The sequence below is a fragment of the Bombus affinis genome, chromosome 7 (genome assembly GCF_024516045.1).
Source record: "Bombus affinis isolate iyBomAffi1 chromosome 7, iyBomAffi1.2, whole genome shotgun sequence".
Taxonomy (NCBI): domain Eukaryota; kingdom Metazoa; phylum Arthropoda; class Insecta; order Hymenoptera; family Apidae; genus Bombus; species Bombus affinis.
In genome coordinates, this window is record NC_066350.1 from 16,398,579 (window position 1) to 16,424,275 (window position 25,697).

Sequence of the window (25,697 nt, forward strand, 5' to 3'; positions counted from 1 at the left end):
TTTATAACAATACCCTCGTTCTATATTTTCATTCTTTGTTATTTATATCGAACGGTAAAATAACTACGTTTTACGGTAAAATATAAACAATTACCACGAGGAAAATGTTTTCCCCGTTTTTCATTGACTTCAGCTTCCTTATTTTAATATTCGCGCATTTAAAATTCCCCATTAATCTCAGCTTTCTTCTGCTACAATTCCATCCTCTATTACGGTATTACAATCTCCTTCTGCCGATTTCCACTTACCTTAGTCGTTATCTACGTATTACAATTGAATTTCTACGTAATTACGTTCCCCTTCTTCCGATTTCGTCTCTTTCTTCTCGATAATTAATCTCTTTTCCAGAATTTCTACGCTACGACCTTTGTCCCTTCGTATATCATTTTGTTTTTCTTCTCCTTCTTTTCTCTCCCTTCCCAACCGTCACAATAATCTATCGTTCTTCTCCCCAATTCCTACATATTAAATTTGTTTCCCTCCCTAACTTATTTCATTTCGTTTTCCCAATTTTCGCTTCTCCTGCGATACACTTGCCTCTTTTCTAATTTCCACCTATAACAGCATTTTTTATTTCCAAGTTCTATATATCTCTTCTCCCTTGTAGCTGCCCCGCACGTTAACCTTTCCTTTCTTCCCATTTCTTCATCGCTTTCATCTCTCTCCCGGCGCTTCACGGCGTTTCACGGCGTTTTACGGCGTTTCACGGCGTTTCACGGCGTTTCACGGCGTTTCACGGCGTTTCACGGCGTTTCACGGCGCTTCACTGCGCTTCACGGCACGCTTCGACGATCTTAGCTTCGACAGCTCGTCTATTTTTCTTTACCGTCCGACCCGGCCGACGTTTAATATCTCCGTGGTGTGACCGAGTATTCGGAGGATGTGAAAGAGGAAAAAGACGAGATGTAAGAACAAGAAGAAGAAGGTCGACCTTGCGGCAGGCATCTCGTTAAGCGGTAAGCGCGATAACCAATTTAGGGCCTCGGAATTTCGCCGGCGCCGCCAGAAATAGTCAGCCAACGGTGGTGTGTATAAACTATACTTAACCCCTGCTACTACTACTACGTGTCTGCTAACCACACCTTATGTGCCGCCACTACAACCGATGATTCTACTTCTCCTGCAGTTACTCTTATTAGTACTCGGACATTAGGGCGTTTGGAAGATATTATTGCTCAACATATCTCTTCGTAACAGTATCGTTGAATCGATCGTATCCGATATATTACAACGCCCGTTCTACCTCATTCTACCTCATTCTAGCTCATTCTAGCTCATTCTAGCTCATTCTAGCTCATTCTAGTTTGTTGAAATATCAATTTGATTTAGTTGCAGTAAACTAGAAGCAGTAAACTGAATAATGTCGTTAATTAACATGTACATGTATGTACGCCGTGTATAGAGTGACTGTACGCACGTGGTCCTAAACGCGCGTTTTCCACGATACGTTGGTAAAAGTAGACCTAGTAAAAGTTGCGAAAGATAGAGCGTGTAAAAGCGTCTTCTTCTCTTGCGTGGCGAGATTAGGAAAAGTTGGAAAATATATGTTTCTCGATTCATTAACGTTGGAAACGATGAAAAACGGCGGGATTCCGACGCGAATTTATCAACCGTGTACATTGACAGAACGTTTAGTCGGGGCAGGAGGTTCTTTTTATAAAATCGTCCCTCCGGCGCACGTTGGTTCCTCAAATTTATCGATATTATGACCACACGTTGTTTCGCTTTGAAACCATCTTTTATTCGTCGCGTCGGACGGAATGAAGCATTCTATCTATAGTCGATGATTAGAAGAGTAAAATGGATCATTGGATATTCGAATCGAATCATTAACATTTTAAAGAAAGTTCGTTATTCCGTCGATAAAGACTGGATGGAATATCTCTTTATTTTAATAACGATCAAAGATATTGCTTTAATAACGATAAAGATAAGAACTTTTAAGTTGATTTATTTACTTGCATGCAGTTTTCGATTTAGAAAAAGTACGAGCTAATTCGCTTCCCCTCTTCGACAAATTTCACTTTGACGTAAATACTCGATGTAATTTCCTTTTCATTCAACCACCTTACGAAACTTTTAGTCCTGCCTCCTTTCTCTTCTATCTTCTTCCGTTAATCTTCTCTTCAAGAATTAAAAAGATACTCGAAGCGTTTAATTGGTCGATGACGCGCAACTAATCGTACAAGAATCCAATAAAAATACGGAGAATGACTTTTAGCGGATCGATCAGGTGTCCGAGAATCGTAAAAAAGTTCTTCGGCCTACTGTATTCGATTCTCACGCAAAGAACTACGATACTCACGTTCTTCGATTTAAAATCTATCGCGAAATTTTAATTTGCGAAATTTTACGTGTCTCGTCTTTCGTTGACCTTTATTATACCGTATTTTTGTACGAGTACTTCAATGTCGCAGTACGAGAGATATCTTTTGTCCATGGTCGCGATGACAAGAAGGTAACGATAGAACGTCTTAATAGATCGTGTCGTAGAATTCACGTCTTGGCAGTGATCCTTTGCGAACGTATCGTGTCTCACCTTTGTCTCCTTTACCGTGCATTCACCCACGTGTCGCGATTTCAGCCTCCTCTGTAAACAAATTTTGCGATACATCCATCGGCTAGTCATCTTTTATTATGCTACAACATCGTCGAATATCTTTAACGTTCGATTGTCCTTTAATATTAGATTTTTATTTCTTTTATATCATTGGTTCGTGCAATTTTTCGAATATGTACGAAATTACGATTACATTTTAATTACATAAAATCTTCTAAAGTTCTAAAGTTACGAATATCTTTTGCAAAAAGAATAAATTGAAAATTCTAAAGTTGAATAACGATATTTGTGGCGGTGGTCGTCTTACGTAAATTCGATTCGACAGAATTTTCTGACAGAATGGAATTGGCTTTGATTTTATCGTCTGTTATGATCGGCTAAGCTTTTCGAATATCAGGGTCCGGGAAACGTGCAACGGTAAATTAGCCTACTCTTGTGCGTTCTTCCTGAAATCGATAAACCAGAGTACCGTGTGATCGTAAATTATCGGACGTCGTTGTTCTCGGGCAGTAAAGCCGGATAACGTTCAAACTCGGAATCGACGAGAAGCCAATTCATTACATCAGAAGCAATGAATTTGTCGCCGGGTTTTTGCGGCACCACCTTCCATAAACGGATTACAAAATTGCCCCGTAACATACAAGAATTGCATATTGCGTGTTTTCATATCACTAATTTCTATATAATTTCACGTGTTTGATATAAAGTTAATTTGATTCGGAGACGTTGTACATCCGAGCTTTTTTTGTATCTCGTGCTCAATCCAATTAATTACCGTGAATAATTTACGTTTAGTGTTTCGTGTGAAGCAAATCTTAACGAAATAGATTAACCAGGGTTAGAATGGAAAATTTACAGAGAACTTGTTTTTCTGTATCTATCGTGCAATGTAAATTCTTATTCAGAACTCATCTTCGCAGTCACTTCGTTTGCAGCTTATTTTTCTCGACCATCGCTTTCGATATCGTATAAAATATTGTAACTAGAAAAGCAGAATTTTATTAATGTTATGAAAATTTTAACTTTTATTTAATCCTGTCACATTTTTCGAGAAAATGGATATTCAGATTGCCCGAAGAATAAAATCTCTTTGCACGCATGTAAAACGTGCGTAATCGCGCATGACGATGTTTTCTTTTTAGTCCGGTAATCGAATTAAGAAAAAAAAAAAAAAAAAAAGAGATGCCGACGTTGTTTATTTCTCCTTTGTAGCGAGAGATCCATCGATGTTCGATTCCTTGGATGTTGTATCATTTAATTGAAAAGAACGTCAATCGCAAGAACGATAAAATCATGTTTTAAGAACTTTTAACTCTAACGCCATATCGCGTAAGACTCATTGACAGAAAACTTTGATATAATGAAAAATTGGATATAAAATATAACGTGGTTTCTTTCGACGTAGTTTTAATTAAAACCATCATCGTTCACGTTTTCTCCTTCCTCCATTCAGCGAAACATTAATACCGTACTAATAAAAATTGTACAAAGTACGATATCTGCCTGTCCTGTTCCACGTGCGTATCAGGAAATCATTATTTTACCGGACTGAAAAAGGAGCAACAGATAGAAAAAAATTTCATTGGGATATTTCGTTTCAACGTAGTTCGTCGTTATTTCAATTTTACGTTAAAAAATCCTAAAGAATAGCTTCCTTTTTTTTTTTTTTTTAGCACGTGTTTAATAAAAAGCATAAATTCTCAAACAACATTATTTTATTTCGCTCATCTTGGTTAACGCGATACTTTTAACACATCGCGTCTATCGCGTAATACTTCTTCGTAATTCTTTCCACTTTTCCACACGAGCTCAACTTCGTATTTAATTTCACTTGGTTCATCGTAGTAATTGAACACGCATTTAAGTTGATTTTACCTATATACACGTTATTGCGAACTGCTATGAAATCATCCGTATCACTTCCAATTAAGGTTTTATCGATTCGTTTCTTTTTCTTATTATTTTCATAGAAATTTATCTTTATCCGCATTACGTGAAAATTATCGTTCACCAGATAATAGGTTCAACGTTTGTTATTTAATTTGGTATTTCACTTCTTCCAAAAATTACGCATATATAATAGCATCAAAGAAATATTATAATTATAGTTATACATTGAAATATTCGAATGTTATGAAATTTGAAACTTTATGTCGTCAATTTCTCCAGTATCTTGTACAGGAAACGAATATGCAAAGTTTAACAACAGCTGCGGATTGTCGTACAGATTAACTTCGACATAGTTAATCCGCGACAATTAATTGCTTGCGCGTAACGCGGCGTGACCTTCCTCAACGTAACGTAAATCGACGTTATCGCATCGTGCAGAGAACATTCAGAGCGTGTAACTTTAATTGCAGGGAAAGTGTACGTGGGCGGGCACCGGTGGACGACGTGTCACCCTGCAGGATACTCCGCTAAGGTCACTGTCAGAAATCGAGAGGAAGGTTCTATGCAAGGTAGCTGTCGCGAAACTCCAGGCCCTCAACTTGGGCGTTCACATTAGGCCGCCGAGTGGTAAGTTTTTTTTTTTTTCTTTTTTTGGAATAATTGTTATTTCAAAGATTTAGCATTTAGAAGACTGAAAATTTGGTAACGTGTAAAATATTTGCTAATTATTTCTTAGCGTTTAGCATTTATTAAGTAATTAATTTTAGTACGTTTTCTATCTTTTTTCTCGAGAAAATTGGTGTCTTAACTCAATGTCGAGAATGGAATCTCGGCTGCCTTCTAGATGATTGACATGTTTACGAACATAGGGTGTAACTTCAACGTCGAAGTATCCTCTTTCTCAAGGAATCACGTGCACACTCTCTCTCTCTCTCTCTAAATTTACCAGATATCGTTTATGATGCTCTTAAGGAATCTTTAAGAACGTTTTATTACTAGTTTCATGCAGATTGCTTATATCGCTATACATAGTCGTGCACATTCAGAATGGAAGATAGTCGTTTAATGTATCAGGCGAGTATGGTCGTAAATTTGTTGCAGATTTACTTTTACTGCGTTAAAACTGTAATCGTAGTTAGTTCCGTTTAAGCAAATTTTACTTTTATTCGAAATGATTAGTTCAAAGTCCTTCCGCGAATTACTTTCAAATTTTCGCTCTACCTAAATCGCTAGAAAATTATTTCAAGATATGGGGTATTTCACCTAAACATTAAATGAAATTTAACCGATAAGAAATTGTTCTATACGAGGAATGATATTTTATTAATAGAATAGATATACTCTAAGGTTTTATTAATTAGCCAGAAGCGATTACATGTACGACGAACGTTGTTTAAGAAATACTCCGTACGTTTCGTAATATGGTAAACTAATTTCTCGCGGTACACTCCGGTGTGGTCATTGACGTTACTCAACGATCAAGGGGGGATCGCGTTTCATCGAGTTCCATTTCCTCGTGTTCGTTCTACGTTTCTTTGTTCGTATTTCCGTATACAGGCGGAAGCGAATAGACGAAACCACGAAACGAATTTCTCCTTCGTATTTACGCTTGCATCGTAAAAATTCGACGTTCAACCATAGCGATAAATTTGGATCTTTGTTTCATTTTTCATATTTTTTTCTTCTTCTTCAGAGTCACTCGGTAGCAGCGCCGTTGCCACCAAGCCCAAAAGAAGAGCACCTTTGCTCAAGAGGAAAGCTCTCACCACTGGTTTCTTCGACAATAAAGGAAAAGACGATAAGGAGAAAGGTGAGTTGCAGACATAGAAATTTGTTAATCGCGTGGTCTCGCTCGACCATTCTTGTCAGAGGCTTAACCAAAAAGAAAAAAAAAACGGAAAAAAAATGGCTGAATCGTCTGGAACATCTTTTGCTTGTAATTTCAATGGTACGGACTACGCCGTACTAATTTTATCCTCACACTTTTCCTCATAGATTAATCTTTCGTACTAATTTTCGTATTTTTTAAAGCTTACAGTTTGGATATCGAACATTTTATTTTCCCTCAAACTGTTTCTCTTTTCGATTTCTCTTTATTACCGAATCGACTAATTACTAAATTACCGAATTAAACTGAGAAACAGTTTATTTTAGCAGATTGCGATAGGTTGTGTAAGAAGTTAAATGCCAAAGATCAAAGTTTCTATACCATAGGAACAACGTAGGTATAGCTTGCTAGAAAATTTCGTCCGAGAGAAAGGATACGCGGTATCGTTGTGAAGATTTGTGCCCGAGCTTTTGTCTAGATTCTAGTAGCTGTTGTCTGTTTCATTGTGACGAGAAACAGACATTCTTCAGCTATCGTTTCATAAAAATAGCCAAAACGAAAATAGGTAGAGAAAATACAATACCCGGCAGTTCATGGTTAAATGTGAATTTCAATGGAACAACGACACAAGTGACAAAACCTCTAATTGAAACAAACTACGGATGAAATGGAACTTTGATGGTAGATCGGATCGTAAGGATTTGGAGATCGATAACAAACTTCTCTAAATAAATACATACGAATATCACGAATCGTTTCAAGTGTTGGTTTTATTTTTGAGAAATATGTACTCGTACCGTTCTTCGGTAAAATCCCAATGTATCGGGAAATTCAATTTCTCGACGACCAATATTTTTTAATACTCGCAACAGTTTCGACTTATTTATGATAATTGGATAGCATAATTTTCGCGATAGTAATTGGCCGATAGTAATTGTAGATAGAGAGTCAATAATTAAACACGGTAAATTAAGTGCGCAGTTTAATGTGCGGAAAGCAGCACAGTTAACGATCAGAGATTTATGGGCCGTTTATTTGTTTGGAGAATAACTAGTTCAGCTATTTTCAGGTGTGATTCTGTTTGCAAGAGTTCGCTAGGTAGTGTTTCTATCATTTTATACGTTTACGACATCCTTACATATCTGTATTTTGATCTAACCAAATCCAAGCAAAGGCAAATATTATCCTTAGGACAAATTCCGGCTGCTGCACTGTTTCCCTGTGTCTTCCCATTTCGAATCGCTTCGCTAATAATTACGTAATTCGTACCGTCATCTTCTTCTTGGAAATTAAACAGAATCCCTCGCGCATGAATTTTATCAAACAAGAATTCTTCTTCTTCTTCTTCTTCTTCTTTCTTTTTCCTTTTTTTTTCTTTTTGTTTCTCAGCATATGGGAAAATGTTAAATCGTTCTCTAAAGATTTCCTCGAGTTGGAAATTGAACAGAATTTCTCTTATGAATTATACGAAATAAATTCTACCTTTCTTTGATTTTTCGCGAGAAAATGTTAACCCCTGTTTACATTGCCTGTTTTCTCCAAAAGAAATTATTACTGTAATTCGAGATGGAAGTTGAACAGGATCTCTCCTATGAATTATTTATACAAAATAAATTCGACCTTTCTTCGATACTCCTATGAGAAAATGTAACTCTGTTTCGCCTGTTTTCTTCGAAAGAATTCTATTCTATATTCTATTCTATTCTATATATATATTATTCTATATAATTGTTATTCTAATTGGAAATGTTCATTAAACCTATTTAAAGCAACGAAACAGCAACTTTTTACGACTCTTCTTCGCCTTTTAATCGTTAAACGTTGAAAGGTTCTATTTTAGGAATTATTCTTACGTATAATTCATATACTATTATTATTATTATTATATATGATTAGTATTTGTCAGTGTTTCGAGAGAGTTTTGTCACGTAAAATCCGAATATGTTTGTTTTTCTTTACTTGTTGAGTGATAATTACGAAATCGTCGACTATTTAGAGTTAATTGTTAGATTAATCAAGGAAATTGGAGGAATCCGATATATTTAGTTTCAAGCGACGTGTTTCACAGATGCCACGCTGTTACACGCTAACAGTAGCTTTACGTTCACCGCGTGGATGTATCATTCCCGATTGCGATACTCTGTTTGTCAAGCACTCACGGAGTGACGACTTTCGGCAAAAATTGCACGTGGAATTCGCGCGAGCACGGAAAAAATAGTGTTTGCTTAACCACGAGGTACGTCGATAGTCGTGCGACGTATGTGTACGTGTGTTTGGCAGTTTGTAATTTTTTGCTTCGTTCGTATTTCTGTTGCATCTTCGAAGACTTTGGATAAAGATAAACCCGGGAAAGTAGAATAGAAGAATCTAGAATCTTACACATAGAAAATTGGATAGGAGAACGTGAAATCTTAGAAACAATACCAAAAAAGCCTAAAATATTAAGCTTGCAAAAAGACACGAATCAGTCTGAAATCATATAGAGGAGAAACGGAGTTAAAAGTTTGGAAATTAGAATGGTAAATAGTAACTGCGAGTAAAAAAATTTAAACACGTGCATAGGTTAAAACGCGTTATAACATCTACTCAGAAAATCCAAGAAATTCATAACAAAATCTAGAAAGGTGTCTAGCAGAATAAGTGTCACGTATCGTTTCCTGCGACGTATTTCTATAAATTAAGAAATGAATTTGTACGAAATTCTATCTGTAACGAAGCCCCTCGATTATTCTGCACTTTCTTGATCTTCTGGAGAACAAAGTGGAAAAAGGGAATGCAACCGCTTGCCCATGTGCGAGCAACAGCAGACCGCGGCACTAACGTCGGCCAGCCTGGTATGAGACACAATTTCGCTGGCTAAAATTAGTCACGGGGTGCTTGGTGGCGGTGCATATTTCCGCATATACCAGGTTTATTTGCGGTGCACGCCGGGTACGAGTGCCGCGGGGACACCGGACGTCAAACGGGAACCGGAATGGCCCTTCCACGGGGTCGCGTGTTTGGAGCTTACCCCCTTCGGCGATCCTTCCATCGGGTCGTTTGCGAACACGTGCCGGCGGTGTGTTATATTACTTGGTTCTGTTGAGCTTTTATGAGCGAATTTTTTCTCTTTTTTTTTTTTTTTTTTTTTTTTTTTTTTTTTTTTGAAACGCGAAGCGAGAGATGCCGGGTGGGGTATTTTTGGATCTGTTTAGTCGTAAATTGTTTGATACTCGGCTGATAAACTTAGGATTAAGCGTAATACGGCTTGGTTCTAGTACATGAATAATCGATGGATCGTGGAAATTTGGAAAATTGAAAATTTGAACATGCGCCTAATAATGGAAGAATACTTATGTAGGAAGAATCTATGGATAAAGCAATCTGGAATAGTTTTCTTCCTTCGTCTTCGTTTCCGTATAATCTAATTCCATAGTCTTACATCGCCACCATAAAATTCCGCAAGCATAAATTTTCAGATGGAGATTATTTCCATAAGGAGAGAAATGAAAATAATTTGAAGAACAGTGAATGCAAGACTATTAAATAATCAAATAACCAAATAACCAACGAGGGGATTTCAGCGAAACGAGAAGGACGAAGGAAAAAGAGGAACACCGACTGATACACCGACGGTAGAGGAAACAAGAGAGGAAAGTGTCGCAGATGATTTTGAGAATTCGAGGAAAAGGCTCGTACTCTGGGTCCATTGTCGTCTTCTGAAAGCGGTGGTCGTTTCACGACGAGAGAAAGAGAGAAAGAGAGAAAGAGAGAAAGAGAGAAAGAGAGAAAGAGAGTGAGAGAGAGAGAGAGTGTGAGTGTGTGTGTGTGCGTGTGCGTGTGTGTGAAAGAGAGAGAGGTCGTTTGGAGAGGCTGGGATGGCCCAGATTGTGGTCTATAATCGGACCGGTATAGAGACACGGTTTGTTGCCTTTCGGCTTTTAGCTGGCTTCGGGACTACGTCGTGCGAGAAAGAAAGACAAGAGCCTCGTGAAAGTCTGACATATTCGATCATACGAGGGGACGTCACTTAAACGATGTCCTCTTTTAGAGCGCTGCCACATTTGAAACACGCGAGCCATGCACACGTGTCTTTCAAAAGGGCGAACGAATTTTTTTTCCGTCTCGATGCAGAAGAATCGTCACGAAAATTTTATTCGAATTCAAAGCGTTATGATAATTACAACTATCTTATAATAATCTGTAAGCGTCCCTTTCAATTTAAATCTCAACTCGAGTGATCTTTTATATTTTTCCTTTTTTAAAATTTCATTTCAGTTGCGCGTTTGTCTGTAGCAATTAATCGGTGGCGTATCAACGTCCACAATTGCTCTCCTATAAGGCAAAGAGAAATCAAGAACACGAGGTCTTCCGAAGTAAAGTATTCCAGGAACAGGAATAGGAGGTATCGAGGACCTTAAAAAAGACGATGATCGTTATTCGCGCGCGTGTATTTGGCAAGCAACGACAAACAATTAAGAAGTAAAAAGATGAAATTCGAAAGGTGGCACGCCGCGTTTCCGCGAACTTAGCCGAATAAACGGGCGGTTTAGTAGCGAAAATAAAGCGGCCGAAGCATTCATGGCCAGTCGGAATATTATCAAACGTACACGTCGTCAGAGGTGACCAGAGACTACGCGAATTTTCAAATTTCACATCTTCTAATATCGTTGCATCCACGCTGCAAATTACTTTGGTATAATATACAAAAATTCGTCTCTCATTGCGTATTTCCTAGTATATCGGGAAATAAAGAAGCGTAATATTCTAAACTGTAATATTTAACAAATATACAGAGCAATTTTTACGGCCAGTTACGCTCGTTTACACGACGTTTAAATTGAAAAGAACCGTTTAAAAGAAGCAACTATTTACAGTAGTCTCGGTAGCAAGCGTTCAAACACGATTTCCTATGAATTGCAGGAACAGTTCGCGCACGAATAAATAAGCCGTGTTTACGCGAATGGGACGCAGCTGACCACCACAGATCGTAGAACAGAACGGATCTCCTTCTTGGTCGGTCGATGGAAGATTAGATTCGATATAAAAAATAAACGAACCGACTAAAACCGTCTAATTTTCCATTTGTAAATTCATCGCTTTCACGCGAATATCATTTGTCCCCCTTCTCTTTAGCCAAAGTTTAACGTCGTTGATGGTTCGTTTCGTTTCTTCCATCGCGTGCATCGTTTATTTCTTCGAGTACCGGCACTCTTCGTTTCTCGTATAACGCAAGAATAATCGTTTGGCGATTGACGAGATCCATGCGACGTATTTTATTCTTTCGTATTTTGTTTCAGAGTCGTCGGGTGGCCTTGTATTTGGTATACCGCTGTCACAGTGTTTGGAGAACGATAGAATCGCTAGAATCGCCGCTGGTGAGGTCTCGGACGTTGGTTGTTTGTCGAGAAACAGCAGACACGGTAGCAGGACGAGCTTCACGAGCCTCATCGAACCCACTGTCGCGGCTAAGACTGACGAGGTAAGTATAAGCAAGATACGTTCGTTTCTCATCCGTCATAGGCGTGTCAACCGACAACCCAATTATCGCGTAATATATATAATGTAGCGATACGGATTCGAAGAATATCGGTGTTGAGAGTGTGAGTTAAAAATCGAAGAATTTTTCTTCCTTTTATCTTTTACGTTTTTTCTATTTGTATCTTTGTAGCAAATTTCTATTAAATATTACTTGGTAGCAGTATGCTTATATACTTGTATACTTGGAAAGATTTATCTAATCCTTTGATCACAGTTATATACATCACCGAGTACGTGGAATTTATTCGATCAACCATTCCATTTCATTAATTTCGTTTCAATTCCATTTGATTAATTTAAAGTATTTTTTTACGATTAGTTCTAAAGAAAATAAAAAGCATTAATTCCTTGGAATAGCGTATTCAATGCCAAAACGATCATCTTCCTTTCCTCGAACATATTCTATTTTATATTTCGCTGTGTACAACGAGAACGTCCTTGCTGCAGTAGTATAAGATCGTATCCAGTCGGCCAAGCGTGTCGATCGCTAATCGATCGATTCTGTCACCGATCTTTTCGCAAAAGTACTCGCGCTACTATTTCACGCATCAAGAGGATTTCTACGACGAAATCAGCGACAGATATCGTGGAATACTTGGAAAAGGAGATTATGCGTGCGGTGTATTATATTTTATCGCGATACCGGCAACAATGTGGCGTTTATTTTGGCAGATGGGGACCGTCGAATCGTACAAACCAAAATTACACGCACGAAATGCAAGTGGATCGTTGAGAATGGCTAGCACGAATACACAATCAGGAATTTTACTCGGTTTTCTCGATGACTGCTCGGTCGAAGAGGCGAGAACACGATGGAGGAGCACGCCCACGCGCGAATAGAAATCCGAGTCACCTGTTTTAGATTGACGTGAACTAATCTGCACGCGGAACGCGTTCTCAACGTGGCCGATAGAAATTTCAGTGTCTCTCAATGCGAAAATATAGTTACCGTAAAAATAGACGCAATAAACGCGAATAGCCACGTTTCTATATTCTACTCGTTCCCTCCTATTTTTTTCTTCTTATTCCGTATTTCTCAAGCAAAGCGTCTCGATGTGGAAGATAGATTAATCGAATTTAATCGAATCGTGTAATTTACTCGATCGTGGCGTTGGGGAGAAATTACGCGTAAACGAATATGCAAATCGTTGAACTACGACTTGCTATGATCGTTGTCGCGGAAATTGCAAATGTAAATTCGAACGAACGAGCGAGAAATGGAGCACACAGAGAATCTCTCGAACATACGAATACGATTTATCGATCCATTCCATTTATATTATTTCGATTTTCATACTTTTCCTATTAGATACAAAGGATACGTATTTACAATTTCTTACAGGCAATAAACAACCTTATTAATTGCTTTACCCATTATAGTTTGCCAAGTCCAAAGACGCGATGTAAATTCTGAAAATCTTAGTCCGCGTCGCCACGATCTTCGATCGTACGATGACATTTAAATCGTCGATTTAAAATGCAACGTGCTACGCTACGAAAGAGTTAAAAATCTCGATCTTTTGGAGAGATTCGCACCGAGTCCCGATATCCCGACCTTAGCAACGTCGCGTAAATAAAGCCTACAAAACCAGTAGAATGAATATCAAAGTATCAGAATGGCGACGTACACACGTTCCACTTGTAACTTGTATATCGGTTGCGTCACGATCGTTCGATGATGCTTTATCAAAACGACGAGAGAAGACGGCGGAGGGGCTCGAGGAGGCAGCGTCGCGTGACGGATCACGAATGCGATCATAAACGTCGTCATCGATTGCGTCAGTGTCCGCGGATCACGACGAGAGCGTTTATCGATGGCCACTATGCGAGTCAGGGGCCAGACGTTCGTACGACGGACCGCAAGTGGTTATTTTTTGATGGATACGTCAGAACGACGCGCCGCGACGCCGGCTTACAGCCGCTTATTCTATATTCTGTGGTGTGTACGACGGCCGAGACGGCCGAGACGGTCGAGACGGCCGAGACGGCCGAGGCAACACGTTCGTTGCCAGATTCTCTTACCGGATTTAAGCTAACAGTTTCGTGCAATTAAATGCCAATAGGCGACCCTGTGACGTTACCATTCAACGTTTCTGGGTCGAGACGATCGATTTAGATCGCGTGAAATTTGGAAAACGAAGGGAGAGAAAAAGATAGATCGAGCGAAGCAGCGATTAATAGAAAGTTTCAACGATGCCTGTTCCCTATTCCATGATCCATGATCTATTGATTTATGCGAAAATGAATCGGCATTGTGCAAGAAAAACTGCGTAAAAATTGTTTAAACGTACGAACGTTTCGTTTTAGGTTTTTATGTCACTGTTATAATACTTCGTTTAACCCTTTGCACTCCTATGTCGACTCGACATCGGTTTTTATCTCAGCAGCTCCTTCGTCGAGTCCCGCTTGACATTCTTTCAGTCCCACCTTCTTTTGCGAAACGCGCGAAAGAAAACTAGGATCGCGCTTGGAAATTGTTTCAAGATATATCGTTCACGCTTAAAAAGGCATATCATATACGCTTAAAAATTACAAAATACAACAATGGCGCGAATAAAACTGGTATTTAAGCGAGTTCGTTTCTTCCTTTATTTATTTAAATCGTCTTATTTTTTGATCGAAGTAAATTTCAAATAAAACACTTGAAAGCGTTGCGAGGTGTTTAGCGATTTAAAAAAATAATTTATTCCTACGCAGAATTTTTAATTACGTATTGATCAACGCATTTTAGAAATTGTAATTTCAATTCTAAGGTTTCAGGACTATTTATACCACATCGATACGAACGATCGTTACATTATTTTTGCGAAAACAAATTCGATAATTTCCCTCCAAATTCTTCCACTGCCTTTTATTCTTCCGAGAACGATAATCTATACGAAATGTTCGAATCGAAGAGAAACTATTCGCTCAAGAAATTATGAGTGATTATAGCGAAATTATAAGAAATTATTAATACCTCGTAACTTTTCCGTTGCTACGTTATCAATAAAGCAGATTCAGAAATTTTCCCTGTGCTTGTCTATCGCGATGCATGCATGTCAAAACTATTTTCTTTTTTTTTTCTTTTCTTTTTTTTTTTTTTTTTTTTTTTTTGAGAAACTACTTATCTTCATCGTGACAGGAAGTAAATGTTTTGATTCGAGAAGTACCGGCGCCACCTGGTCGATGAACACGAATCTTCTCCTTCTTCTTCTCCTTCTTCTCTTCAGTTTTTTTCTTTTTTTTTTCTTTTTTTTCATACGTTCTCCACGCAAAGAACTCGAACGTTCAGGCGTTATTTTAAGAAAGTCGAAGACTCCAGCCGCGCTTCTTGATTTACACGATCCGATCTAATTTTCGTGCGTTTACGTTTTTGCGTATTGATTTTTCGGTTTATAGCGGCTCAGCGGGATGATTTGTTCACGTCGGAGAATTTATTTTAGCCACGCGCGCCTTTTGTTCCAGCCAGTTCTTCTCTTCTATATCAATTTATCTCATCGCGTCTGCTTGGCTCCAACGTCAATCTGTCATCTTCGTTCGATACTTTGTCGTCCCGTGAGAACAATTTAGCAGTCAGCCGTGATGATTTTTTCGTTATTTGAAAAGTAGAAAGTTTCGAATAATAATAGCCCGTGTTTTAACGGCAAGACTATCAGAATGATCAAAATGGTCGATTGCAGTTTCCTCGTGGAAATTTTATAAATCTTGAACAGCGTATTTTTCAGAATTTCAATGTCACGCTTCGCAACCTTTCCACCTGTAAAAGAAGAAAAGAAAAAAGAAGTGAACGTAATTTTGAAATAATATAATTCTACAGAGTATAAGAAATTCTACACAGCCTGTAAAAAGATGCTATTCGAAAGATGCAAAATTAGTATAGTAGCATAGAGTGGTATAGAGGGAAACGTACCGAACGCTCAAAGAACTCGGACTTGTCCTTTATTACGTTAAAACACACGATAAGTACACGCACACAAAAGGGCAATAAACCAACATTTTTACTGCGATTAATAGGAAAGGTAGTAAATCGAAATTCGATGCGCGAACCGTTACACGGATGTATATAGAAAGTAGCTGGAATTATTCGATATAAGAAAATTGGTGCGATCTGTTCGGTATGTTAATACATAATTGAGGGTCCCTTACGAGCTCGCGAGCTCGTTCGTGACGCATTCTGTTCGTGGGCGGAATTTTTCCAACGCGAAGAGAAATTCCGCCGGTTACGAGTCAGAAACTAAATCTACCACGTGAATCCCCTTTTTCTGCAAGTTTCTGATGTTACGCGTTGATCCGTAGCTATTGATCCGAGATAGTTTGCAAGTTGTTGGATCATGCACGCTTCTAGGACATGAAAACAGAGAAGGGAAACTTCGACTTAATTTCGTTTTAATATTACCATCCAGTAATACCATGACATTTGTAACAAGCGTAAACGATAACATTCCTCTTCTTTATTTAATACCGATTGATAATTGAATCGGTGGCATTGTTTGACAATGGTATCACTTTTAAAATCTCGATAGGAGCCTTTAAGAGTCGGAGATAAATATCGCTGTTAATTTTAGTAAATCGCGAGTAATTTTAGCGTTGTTTCTCGGGATAGACAAGAGAGCTAGGGCGTTCCAGTGTGAAATTTCTTGGCATTTTCTAAAAATAGTCGATCGACAGGCAAAATAGAGAGCCCTCGTTCACACATTGTGGAAATAGCATTGATTTATCGTGGCGCCAACTTCGACAATGCCACCCTCAGCTTCCGCTACTCCATCGAATATATATGTCCGATTTGTGTATATCAGTAAAAAGATGAGTCAGAATTCGGTCTGTTGACGCGTATCGTTTAACAATTTCACACGTCATTGTAAAGTTTGATTTCTTACTCATTTTATCCATTTTACCCGTATCGTTGCTCGTCGCTGTTTCAAACGGCATTTTCTTCGTTAACGTCTCGATAAACATTTGTTATTAATTTCTATTTCAAATTCGCCGATGCTTCGTTCAAATTCTACGATAGTTTAGCGTTTCTGTAAAATAAAAGTTATGAAAAAGAAAGAGATACAAGCGAATAATATACGTTTTGTAATTTTATTCAATGTAAAATTTAATCAAAGATATAGATAAAACGATATACGAACAATATTTAATTTCTATAAAAGCAATTGTCAGAAAGATATCAACGACGAACGAATTCCCCGGGAATAATCGGATAACCGAGTTGACGAACGATATCGGTAAGTCGATTTTTCGCTTGATTTCGCTTTTCAACGAAACGTCATATCGAATCACGGAACATGCGCGTTTTATCGATAACAGTTCGCGGTCGGGACGTTTGGCCGATGACTCGATGAAAACGCCACGTGCTTAAGTAGCCCGACCGATCGATTTAAAGCGATCCGGGAATGACGCGACGTTGCACTTTCCTCGTCGACGTCACAGATCGGAGACGCGAATAGAACCGAGATCCCTAAATTTCCAACACTTTTCCGTCAAACCAGATCGGCCAACTCCATCGATCTTGATCGTCCATTGAGAACGCTAAACAGTTATCATCGGACATTATCAGCGGATCGATCCACTGTTTAAACTCTGCTTTAAATATTCGTTGTTCCACGCGTTTCTGCGTCTTTAAATTTCGCACAAAGCGCATGAAAGCGCTTATTGTCGCTTGCATTCGCTTCACGATAGCCGATATAAATATATATTACAGAAAAAAAAGAGACATTTAGAGAATTTTTCATATTCTCGGAATGGTCGGATTCTACTAATCGCTGATGCGACACAGAGCTTCGGAGAAATGAAATTGTCGCAGGGTGGTTCGAACGAGTCGTTGTCGTCGAAAGGCGGAGCTCTGACCGGAAGCGACTCCGGGGTGCTCGAGCTGAGCGATAGCGGCGGAGGAGGCCCTCCAGGAGAATGGGACCTGGTTCCAAGCATAGTCAGACAGTGCATCAGGCACCTGGAAAGCACGGGTCTTCGAACGCTCGGTATCTTCCGGGTGTCACCTTCCAAGAAGAGAGTGAGACAGGTGAGCGTTCGACGATGTTAAATATTCTTCTGTTTATTTATTTCTCCGTACGAAACGTCTAATTGCATCGTATTATACCAGTTGCGATTAAATCGTAATTGATCGTCCCATATTTAATCAACGAGATTCTTACCATATAGACTTTTCTGATGTTTGAAAATCATATTCCTCGTATGTGTTCTACGTGCGTATCTTAATTTTACATCAAGTTTAAAGCACGGCTATTAAGAAAACATTTTGACACATTTGCGCATTTTACGCATTACAAAAGCGTGTTATATCCTTTGTTTCCGCAGTTACGAGAAGACTTCGATTGTGGTCGCGAGACAAAAATCGGACCCGATCAATGTCCTCACGACGTAGCAGCCCTTCTGAAGGAGTTTTTTCGCGATCTTCCGGACCCTTTGCTCTGCAGAGATCTCTACCAAGCCTTCGTCCATACACAAAGTAAGGACAAACGTATCCGAAAATTTCTTTAAACACTTTCGATTTTTTCATAGACGGAATAATTCCAAGATTTTTCTTACGTACTTCCGTAATGATTGTAATCATACGATTGTCTTAGTACTGTCAGCCGAAACATTGTCTGAATTTTCGACTTGACAATCATCGGTCCTATCAAAACTATAAACAAGTCTCGGGCAAAATATTCGTCGTGGAATGAAAACATTATATTCTAAATATTCGACTTAAATCTCTTTATCGACGGAGTTGCTTTTACGAGCACAACCTTTACAAACAAGAAATGGAAACTAAAGGAAGATTGATCCGATTAAGTATTATATTACAAAACAACTACGAACACATATTTTATACGTTCCAGAGCTGTTTTTTTTTTTTTCTAAATAAATGTACAAACTAATTATTATACGTAGTAGAAAGTCTTCGGTCGATACCGCTGCACAGAAAGTATTTATAGGGGTAAGAGCTTGCGTTCGATTCATTTTTCGTTCCCATCCCCGTTCGTCCATACATATTCCCTTCGCGACATTGACGCACCAGTTGTCTACGCGGACTGAAAGAGAACCCCTCGTTCCCCGCAGAGATCCGGAACAGGCGACTTCAGCAAGAGGCACTTCAGCATCTCGTTCAGCTGCTGCCTACGCCGAACCGTGAGACGCTCTGGGCACTTTTGAGTTTTCTCAGCGTGGTGGCGGCTAACAGCGAAGATCAAAAGAACAAGACAGGCGAGTGGATACCGGGCAACAAGATGGACACGACCAACTTGGCCACGGTGAGTGTCATTCGCGTCCTCTTACGATCGAAAGGATTCTCATCTTCCATTTACCGTGAGATTTTAACGAAAGAGAAGAGGACGAAGAGGAAAAGACGCGTAGTACGGGTGTAGAGATCGATGATAGGACGTTTCGTATCTCTAATCGAACCAGTGGAAAAATCGACATCTCGTTCGACATTAGCTTCGAACTCGAGGTTCATCGGTGACTATTTTTTAAATATCTTTTACGTCTCGCTCTTCTAGATCTTCGTAGGGAATCACTATCGCCACTCGCGAACTTTTTCCATTTTTATAGCAGTGATTTCTAAAGTGAATTTATACGAGACACGTTTCGTCGAATCTTTTTATCGATCTTTGCTTGCTTATTTAGGGATCGTAAAAGAAAGAAAGAAAGAAAGAAAGAAAGAAAGAAAAAAAAACAATTGAATTTCAAAGAGATCCAAGAAGAGAGCTGAAAAAGAGTGAAAAAAGGTAATTTTCAAATGGGAATTTCTTTTCGTATTCTGTTTTCGTATTTTGTTTTTCTTTCGAAAACATCGAGACAAGCAAATCCATCGAACGACGAATCTATAGAATTATACGAAGATTTCAGATAATACGATCTCTTCTGTTGCTTATACACGCTTTTAAATAATACATTGCGAAACGTTTAGAAAGCAGCTGTAGCGAACTCCAACGAATCACCGTACTGATTTACATAGACATATTTCATTTCTCAGATTTTCTCAAAGCCTCTCATGAATTTTCTTCAATTTTCTTTCATAAGGTATTTGCCCCAAATATTCTTCATTGCGTGAAACCTGGACAAAGGTCGGAAGTGTCCGCGGAAAGGGCGGAAGAGAGGATAGACGTGATAAACGTGGTCAGAACTCTTTTGGAACACGCCGCGACGTTATTTAAGGTGCCAGCCGCTCTTCTAGACGAGGTCTACTTGCACATGATGGACACCCATCCGGCCGATTTGGATCTCGCCCTTTCTCGACGTGCCGAAGAGTGAGTAACTTGTATGGGCATTTTCTATCTTTGATCTTCGATCCCGTCGACTCCCTTCTCTCTTCGATCTTCGAGATAGATGCTCGAGGAAATGCCGACGATTCGATTTTTACCATTTTGTGCAACGAGCGCTACTTCCTATAAAACCGGACTAAAGTGTCAAGAATTATCTATTGCTATTTTTACACAATTATACGAAACTTGAAATTCTCATTTTCATTAAATTTCTCTATCGTCGATTACGATTTTATATTTCATGTCGGTAATTAACGTTGCGTTAAATTTACATTGGAGACAAACGCGCCATTCTTCGTCCTTTCTGCCAAAGACACTCGAGCGCGCTCCGTCTTTTCCACGATTTTTTAATTCAACTTGCGAGACTCGGTGGCACAAAGCCAACAAAGTTCTCGCGTATGATGTCAGTCGGCGAGTCGCGTAGGAAAAGCTGACAGCGTGTTTCGTACGATTTTTCGCAGGCAATGCGGAGACGAGGCGGACCCGTGCAGCGAAGCCGAAACCTTCTCGCTCGAGGAGACGCTGACGACGTCGACAACGACCACGGCCGGCACGACCACGTCCACCAGAAAGGTAACCGATCCAGATCGAACGAGATATCCCTCGACCATTTCGCGGTATTACTCTGACGTCTTCGCCTGGAACATTTTCGAGATCGAGGAAAGATACGACTCGACTTCACAGGGGCTAATCTTCTTCCACACCTTGGACGTTTTTATTTCCCCGTTATCCTTCTCTTCTTCTTCTTCCTCTCGGTCTGTTGAGTAGTTTCGTTTTAAACCTTCCTGTATTTCTTACTTTTCGTTTCATTTTCTCTCGTTATCGTCGGTTAAGTTGCTTCTGTCATGGAAGAAATAAAGAATTTTTGCGTTTTAACACGTTAACTTAGTTATTAGTCGTTAGTGGCAGTGGACTTGTTAATGACACCATTGGGTTCGTTGATAAGCGACGATGTTAAAATTGTAACATTTCTATTGGATAAACAATCATATTTGTAGAGTTTTAGTATCTTTAACGTTACCATCATAATCTAAAGTACCAAGTGTACTACAAAGCGCTTAGATAATTCTATTTTGTTTCTATAAAAATTCATCTGATAATCCTCGATAATAACGCGTTATGTTTTGCTAATAATAATAAACGTGTGCACAAATAAGACTCTTGTTCGTTCTCAGATATAACTGCAAGTTTCTTAATGCAAGATCTTTACATTTTGTTATACGAAAAGTCATCGAATATAATTCATCCTTAACCCATTAAGGACCAAGCACGATAATCGACCACGATAAATACTTTACGTTTTCTTTAAACGTTATAAAATTGTAGATTATAGAAAGGAAGAATATAACGACGGAACAAGAAATACAAACGAATCCGCGAATCTCTCTTTCATAGTCACAATGTGAAAAAACAGGATTTGGTAATGCGCACGATCTAAAACAATCGCAAATGAAATGTCGCGTTAACCGAACATCGGTCTTTAACGGGTTGAAACGTATTTATCATCGTTGAACGTTCAAACGATTAGTTCTAAAGAGACAACGATCAATAAAAATTGTATGATAATAACGTTTCGTGTGAAAGAAAACCGGGTCAATTTTGATTGTTAAAGATGTGGACTAGGGAACAGTGTCTGCACCAAACAGCTGGCGTGGGCGGTGATATAGGTCCAAGGCCGAGACGGCCAAAGAGACCTGGAAGCCGACGAAAAGAGGAAGGCAGGAGCAATAGCGTGGACAGTGGATCCAGCGAAGATCCAGCCGATCCACGAAGAAAATCCTCGCCCATGGTAATCACCGCCAGTCTTACCATACCGATGTCTGGAGCGTTCACATTGAACCTCGACGATCCGGACATTCCTTACATCGAGGAAACTCCTAAGCAACCCAGTGCACCGCCAAGAAGGCAGAGGCAGCGATCGATTTCCGGTTGTAGCGAAGGTATGACCTTCCTGAATTCTATCACAGTACGTGGAACGTTCTACGTTAAATCCGAGCTATTAAAATCGGTTGCATTGTTCGTTCTTGCCTTGTCGGAATATCGTTCTCTTTGCTTATCAAATCAGTCTTTCAAGACGACAAACAACGTCGTAACGACCGATCTCGTTAAATGAAAACGAATAAACCGAGCGAGCAATATATCTTTTCTCCAAACTTGAGAAACTTGCTAATAAGAGGAAAACAATTCTGTCAGAAGCAAACCAATGAACATACCAAACGAAACTCTGAAATTCCGAAAATCTTACACCATTTTACCTCGTACTAACCCTACAATCCATAAATACATACAACCAATTTCTTATTCCTTAATCAAAATATCTACCACCAAACACAATTCTTCTAGCAACTTGTCCTAGAGCGAGAGGATCGATTCGTTTCACTTTCCTCCGTTTTCCATTTTCCTCCTCAGCGCGATAATCACGAAGCAGAAAAAAAAAAATTTCCATAAAATTATTTATTATCAGGTGGAAGACACGGAAGCGACAGCGCCGTCGGTTCCTCCGCCACGTTATCGGGCGATCAGGTTCCAAGTTCTCCTCCGTCGTGGGCGTCGTCGCCACCTGCCAGCCCCGACAGCGCGGTCACCGCTGTCTCCTACATCCCCGATCAGCAGGCCGTCCTCCAAAGGGTGTCGTTCACCACCTCGAGCGAGTTACGTCAAGTGAGCAGGTCGAGCGGCAGTCAGGAAACGTCGAGGAGCACCGCGGCCCCGTACACGCCCAGCATCACCAGCATCGGTGGTGCGGTTTTGAGGTGAGAATCCTGCTCCTCTAAACTATGCTGGCTTCCGTGTGTAGCTGACAGGAATTGGCCGGATGATTCAGGCTATACCGTTCTGGTATTCGCGCGGAAACATCTGGGACAGTTCGTTCACCCCCCCCCCCCTCGAATCTAGCGCAATGCACTCCTGGTGCATTCACCTTGTGATCACGGTATTAGGTCGTTGTTAGGTTATTCGCGTTTCTCGTCGCGGTTCATTCATTCATTCTATAGGATCATTCTTTCGTTATCGGCTTTCGTTATTTACATACATACGTATATATGCACCAACTGCTCCTTCTTCTTATTCAGTTTAGCCATTTCTATTTTATCTTTAGGCTTTCGTTGTCCCTTCGTGTACCGATTAACGTAACTGATCTTTATAGGCGGACATAGGTGGAATTACAACGATATTAAAATTATTAAAATGTAACTTTTATTCGATAATTAGATTGGTTTGGAACGAATTCCTGGAAATTGATTCTATCTCGAATCTTGTAACGCGATAAAAATAGTTGCAGCGAAACTTTGATCACAGGCATGAATCACGATCGTTCTTTCAACTTGGTTAGGTTCGCTTAATTTCTTCATTTTTCATATTATTTTCGTATCATCGCATTAGCGAATGTCAATGAGAAATCCTTCAGAAATAATTTAATTATTTGTTGGTTCTTCAGGTCGAAGACCGCAGACATCGAGAGGATGTTGCACATCTCCAGACCAGATGCAGGCATCTCGATGTCGCAGCAGGGTAAGACCGGCTCTTCAACGTCCTCCGAGAGCAAGAAATACACGAAGAGACGTTACACGGACTCTAGGCATCAAACTCGTCACATCCCCGACTCCGATACGTTGGCGGGGAAAAACACGGCTACAGTTTCATCCTTGCCATCCGTGACGATGTCCACTTCGTCTTCGGCGGCTGGCACGCAGAATCAAAGAACCAGAGCACAGCCGGTCTGGAAACGACGGGAACTGATTTCCAGCGCGCCCAAGGACAGGGAGGGATACCTCTGAATATCCCCGTGGGCGATCGAATCGAATGTCGAAGGATCTCGACGAACCTTTTTCTCTTAGAACTCGTTTCAAGACAGTTCTGTTAAAAGTTAAGCGCACTGATTTTAAATCGAAAGAAAATTCAGCGAGGAAGTTTGTACGAATGCGTGACCTGCTTCGTTACTCGCTTCGGATCGTATCTAAGCTTGCACTTAGGTATGACGCGTAAAAAGGTCGAATTAGAAAATTCAAGTCAGTTTAGTCAGCTACGGTGAAATACAAAAGACGATAATACGCACTTGTACAGATCTTCCTATGTCGAAGCGTGTTACGAAGAGGAACTTAAATAACGAAACACATTCGTTGCAAGTTGCTCGAATGATATCTTGATATAGCTCCCGATGGATTATACTCCAACGAAACATCGTGCCTTAACGTATTAAAATTCCAAAGTATTACATATTCCCCTAAACGATAAGGTATTTGATTTAAGCTATTTAACGATTACAAAGAACTAGTTTTATTCGAGCAACGTACAAGTAAATTACGCTTCGATCGTATCCAGCTGAATCGTATATTTCTAGGCGAAGAAATTTGAATTGCGCGTTGGATAAACTACGAGTGACTTTGAAAAGAAACCCGAGGAGGTTCGGACCGAGCATACGATTCGATCGTCAAAAGTGTCCGCGAAAGAAAAAAAGAAAAGAAAACAAAAAAAAAAAAAAAAAAACAATATAGTCACTGCCGATCAGGCGTGGCCTGGCAAAGTGTTCCTCGACACGTTTCTCGCTTCGAAAGTGTGATCGACGTATCGTGGGGTGTCTATTGGTTCCTAGACTACCGTCCTCGCGCTCGCAAAGATCTCCGTGACGAAACGCACGACCCCTCTCTACACACTCTATCTCCATTGATCTTTCTTTTATCTCGTTTTGCCACTTTTCTCGTTAATCTCTTAACGAGATTAATCGCGCGTAACAAACAAATCAAACGGGAGGATGTTCTACCTTGCGGTTATTAATTTATACGGAAAAGGAAAAACAAAATGGAACGTTGATCTTGTATCTACGAACGTAACATTCTGATGTAGTAGCGACACGTTAGTAGCGATTTGTAAATTATTTTTACTATTCAAGATGGAAGGATTTCCCTCGAGCTTTCGTGGATAATTTGCTCGAAAGGCACGACGTTATCGCGCGCACGATGGAATCCTCGACGAACCAAAATGAAAGAAAGAAGCACCAGCCTCGGGTCCCTTGAACTCGTGTCGGGCCATTCTATCTCTCTGGATCGGCTGAACATCGTTGTTGGTTTTGACGTGACGAATGATACGGCGTTGCTCTGTCGAGACGTGGTTCGTCGATCGTAGACTATTATTTTTGTATAGTTATTACGAGTACCTAATCGAACCGGTAGTTTGCGATCTAGCGACGACGAGCCCAGAGCAGCTAAACTAACGAATTTCGTCTCTTCGTTTCTTTCTCTCTGTTTCTATCTATTCCTTCCTTTTTCTCGCCGGGAGATTCTCTCGGTTCTTTTCGTCTTTCTTTTTGAAATCGCTCTTCGTTCACGAGAAGTTGTCTCGAAGGAATTCGTGTACTGCCGTGAGGGACGCGTGGCCCGAAAGACGCTGTTGTTCGTCGTTTAAGTTTTCATTTTCAGTCTGTAAGCTAATAAATGAAGGTTAATTTTTTTACTATCTCGAGTACCTTGTATTCCAATTTCCTCTATTATTCCAGATAATTAAGAATCGAGCACCTTGCGATGAATCTTACTCGCCGTATATAGCCGTTGTATCGTTTGCTGTATAAGTTACTAATAGCTTCACGCCGGTATTACGGCATTAAAAATAGAAAATAACTGGGATCAGGATTTCACAAGCATTACAAGCAACTCGA

The 25,697-nt window shown here is 39.8% G+C and overlaps 1 protein-coding gene across 2 annotated transcripts in view; it reads left to right on the forward strand.

The window, feature by feature from the left end:
* The window catches only part of LOC126918807 (uncharacterized), a 35,172-nt gene extending 9,674 nt beyond the window's left edge, over window positions 1-25,498 (forward strand). The window contains exons 2-12 of one of the 2 annotated variants that reach the window (XR_007711444.1): window positions 4,921-5,077; window positions 6,144-6,260; window positions 11,558-11,739; window positions 17,587-17,802; window positions 18,099-18,249; window positions 18,846-19,036; window positions 19,806-20,032; window positions 20,509-20,620; window positions 21,660-22,013; window positions 22,512-22,800; window positions 23,484-23,656. Coding sequence is in view for 1 of the 2 variants with exons in the window: in XM_050727212.1 (XP_050583169.1) it covers window positions 4,921-5,077; window positions 6,144-6,260; window positions 11,558-11,739; window positions 17,587-17,802; window positions 18,099-18,249; window positions 18,846-19,036; window positions 19,806-20,032; window positions 20,509-20,620; window positions 21,660-21,987; window positions 22,512-22,800; window positions 23,484-23,823 (2,310 nt within the window). In the remaining variant the exon portion in view is untranslated. Of the gene's footprint in view, window positions 1-4,920; window positions 5,078-6,143; window positions 6,261-11,557; window positions 11,740-17,586; window positions 17,803-18,098; window positions 18,250-18,845; window positions 19,037-19,805; window positions 20,033-20,508; window positions 20,621-21,659; window positions 22,014-22,511; window positions 22,801-23,483 lie in introns of both variants that reach the window. The other variant, XM_050727212.1, reaches the window with a different exon arrangement.
* Window positions 25,499-25,697: the final 199 nt, after the last annotated feature.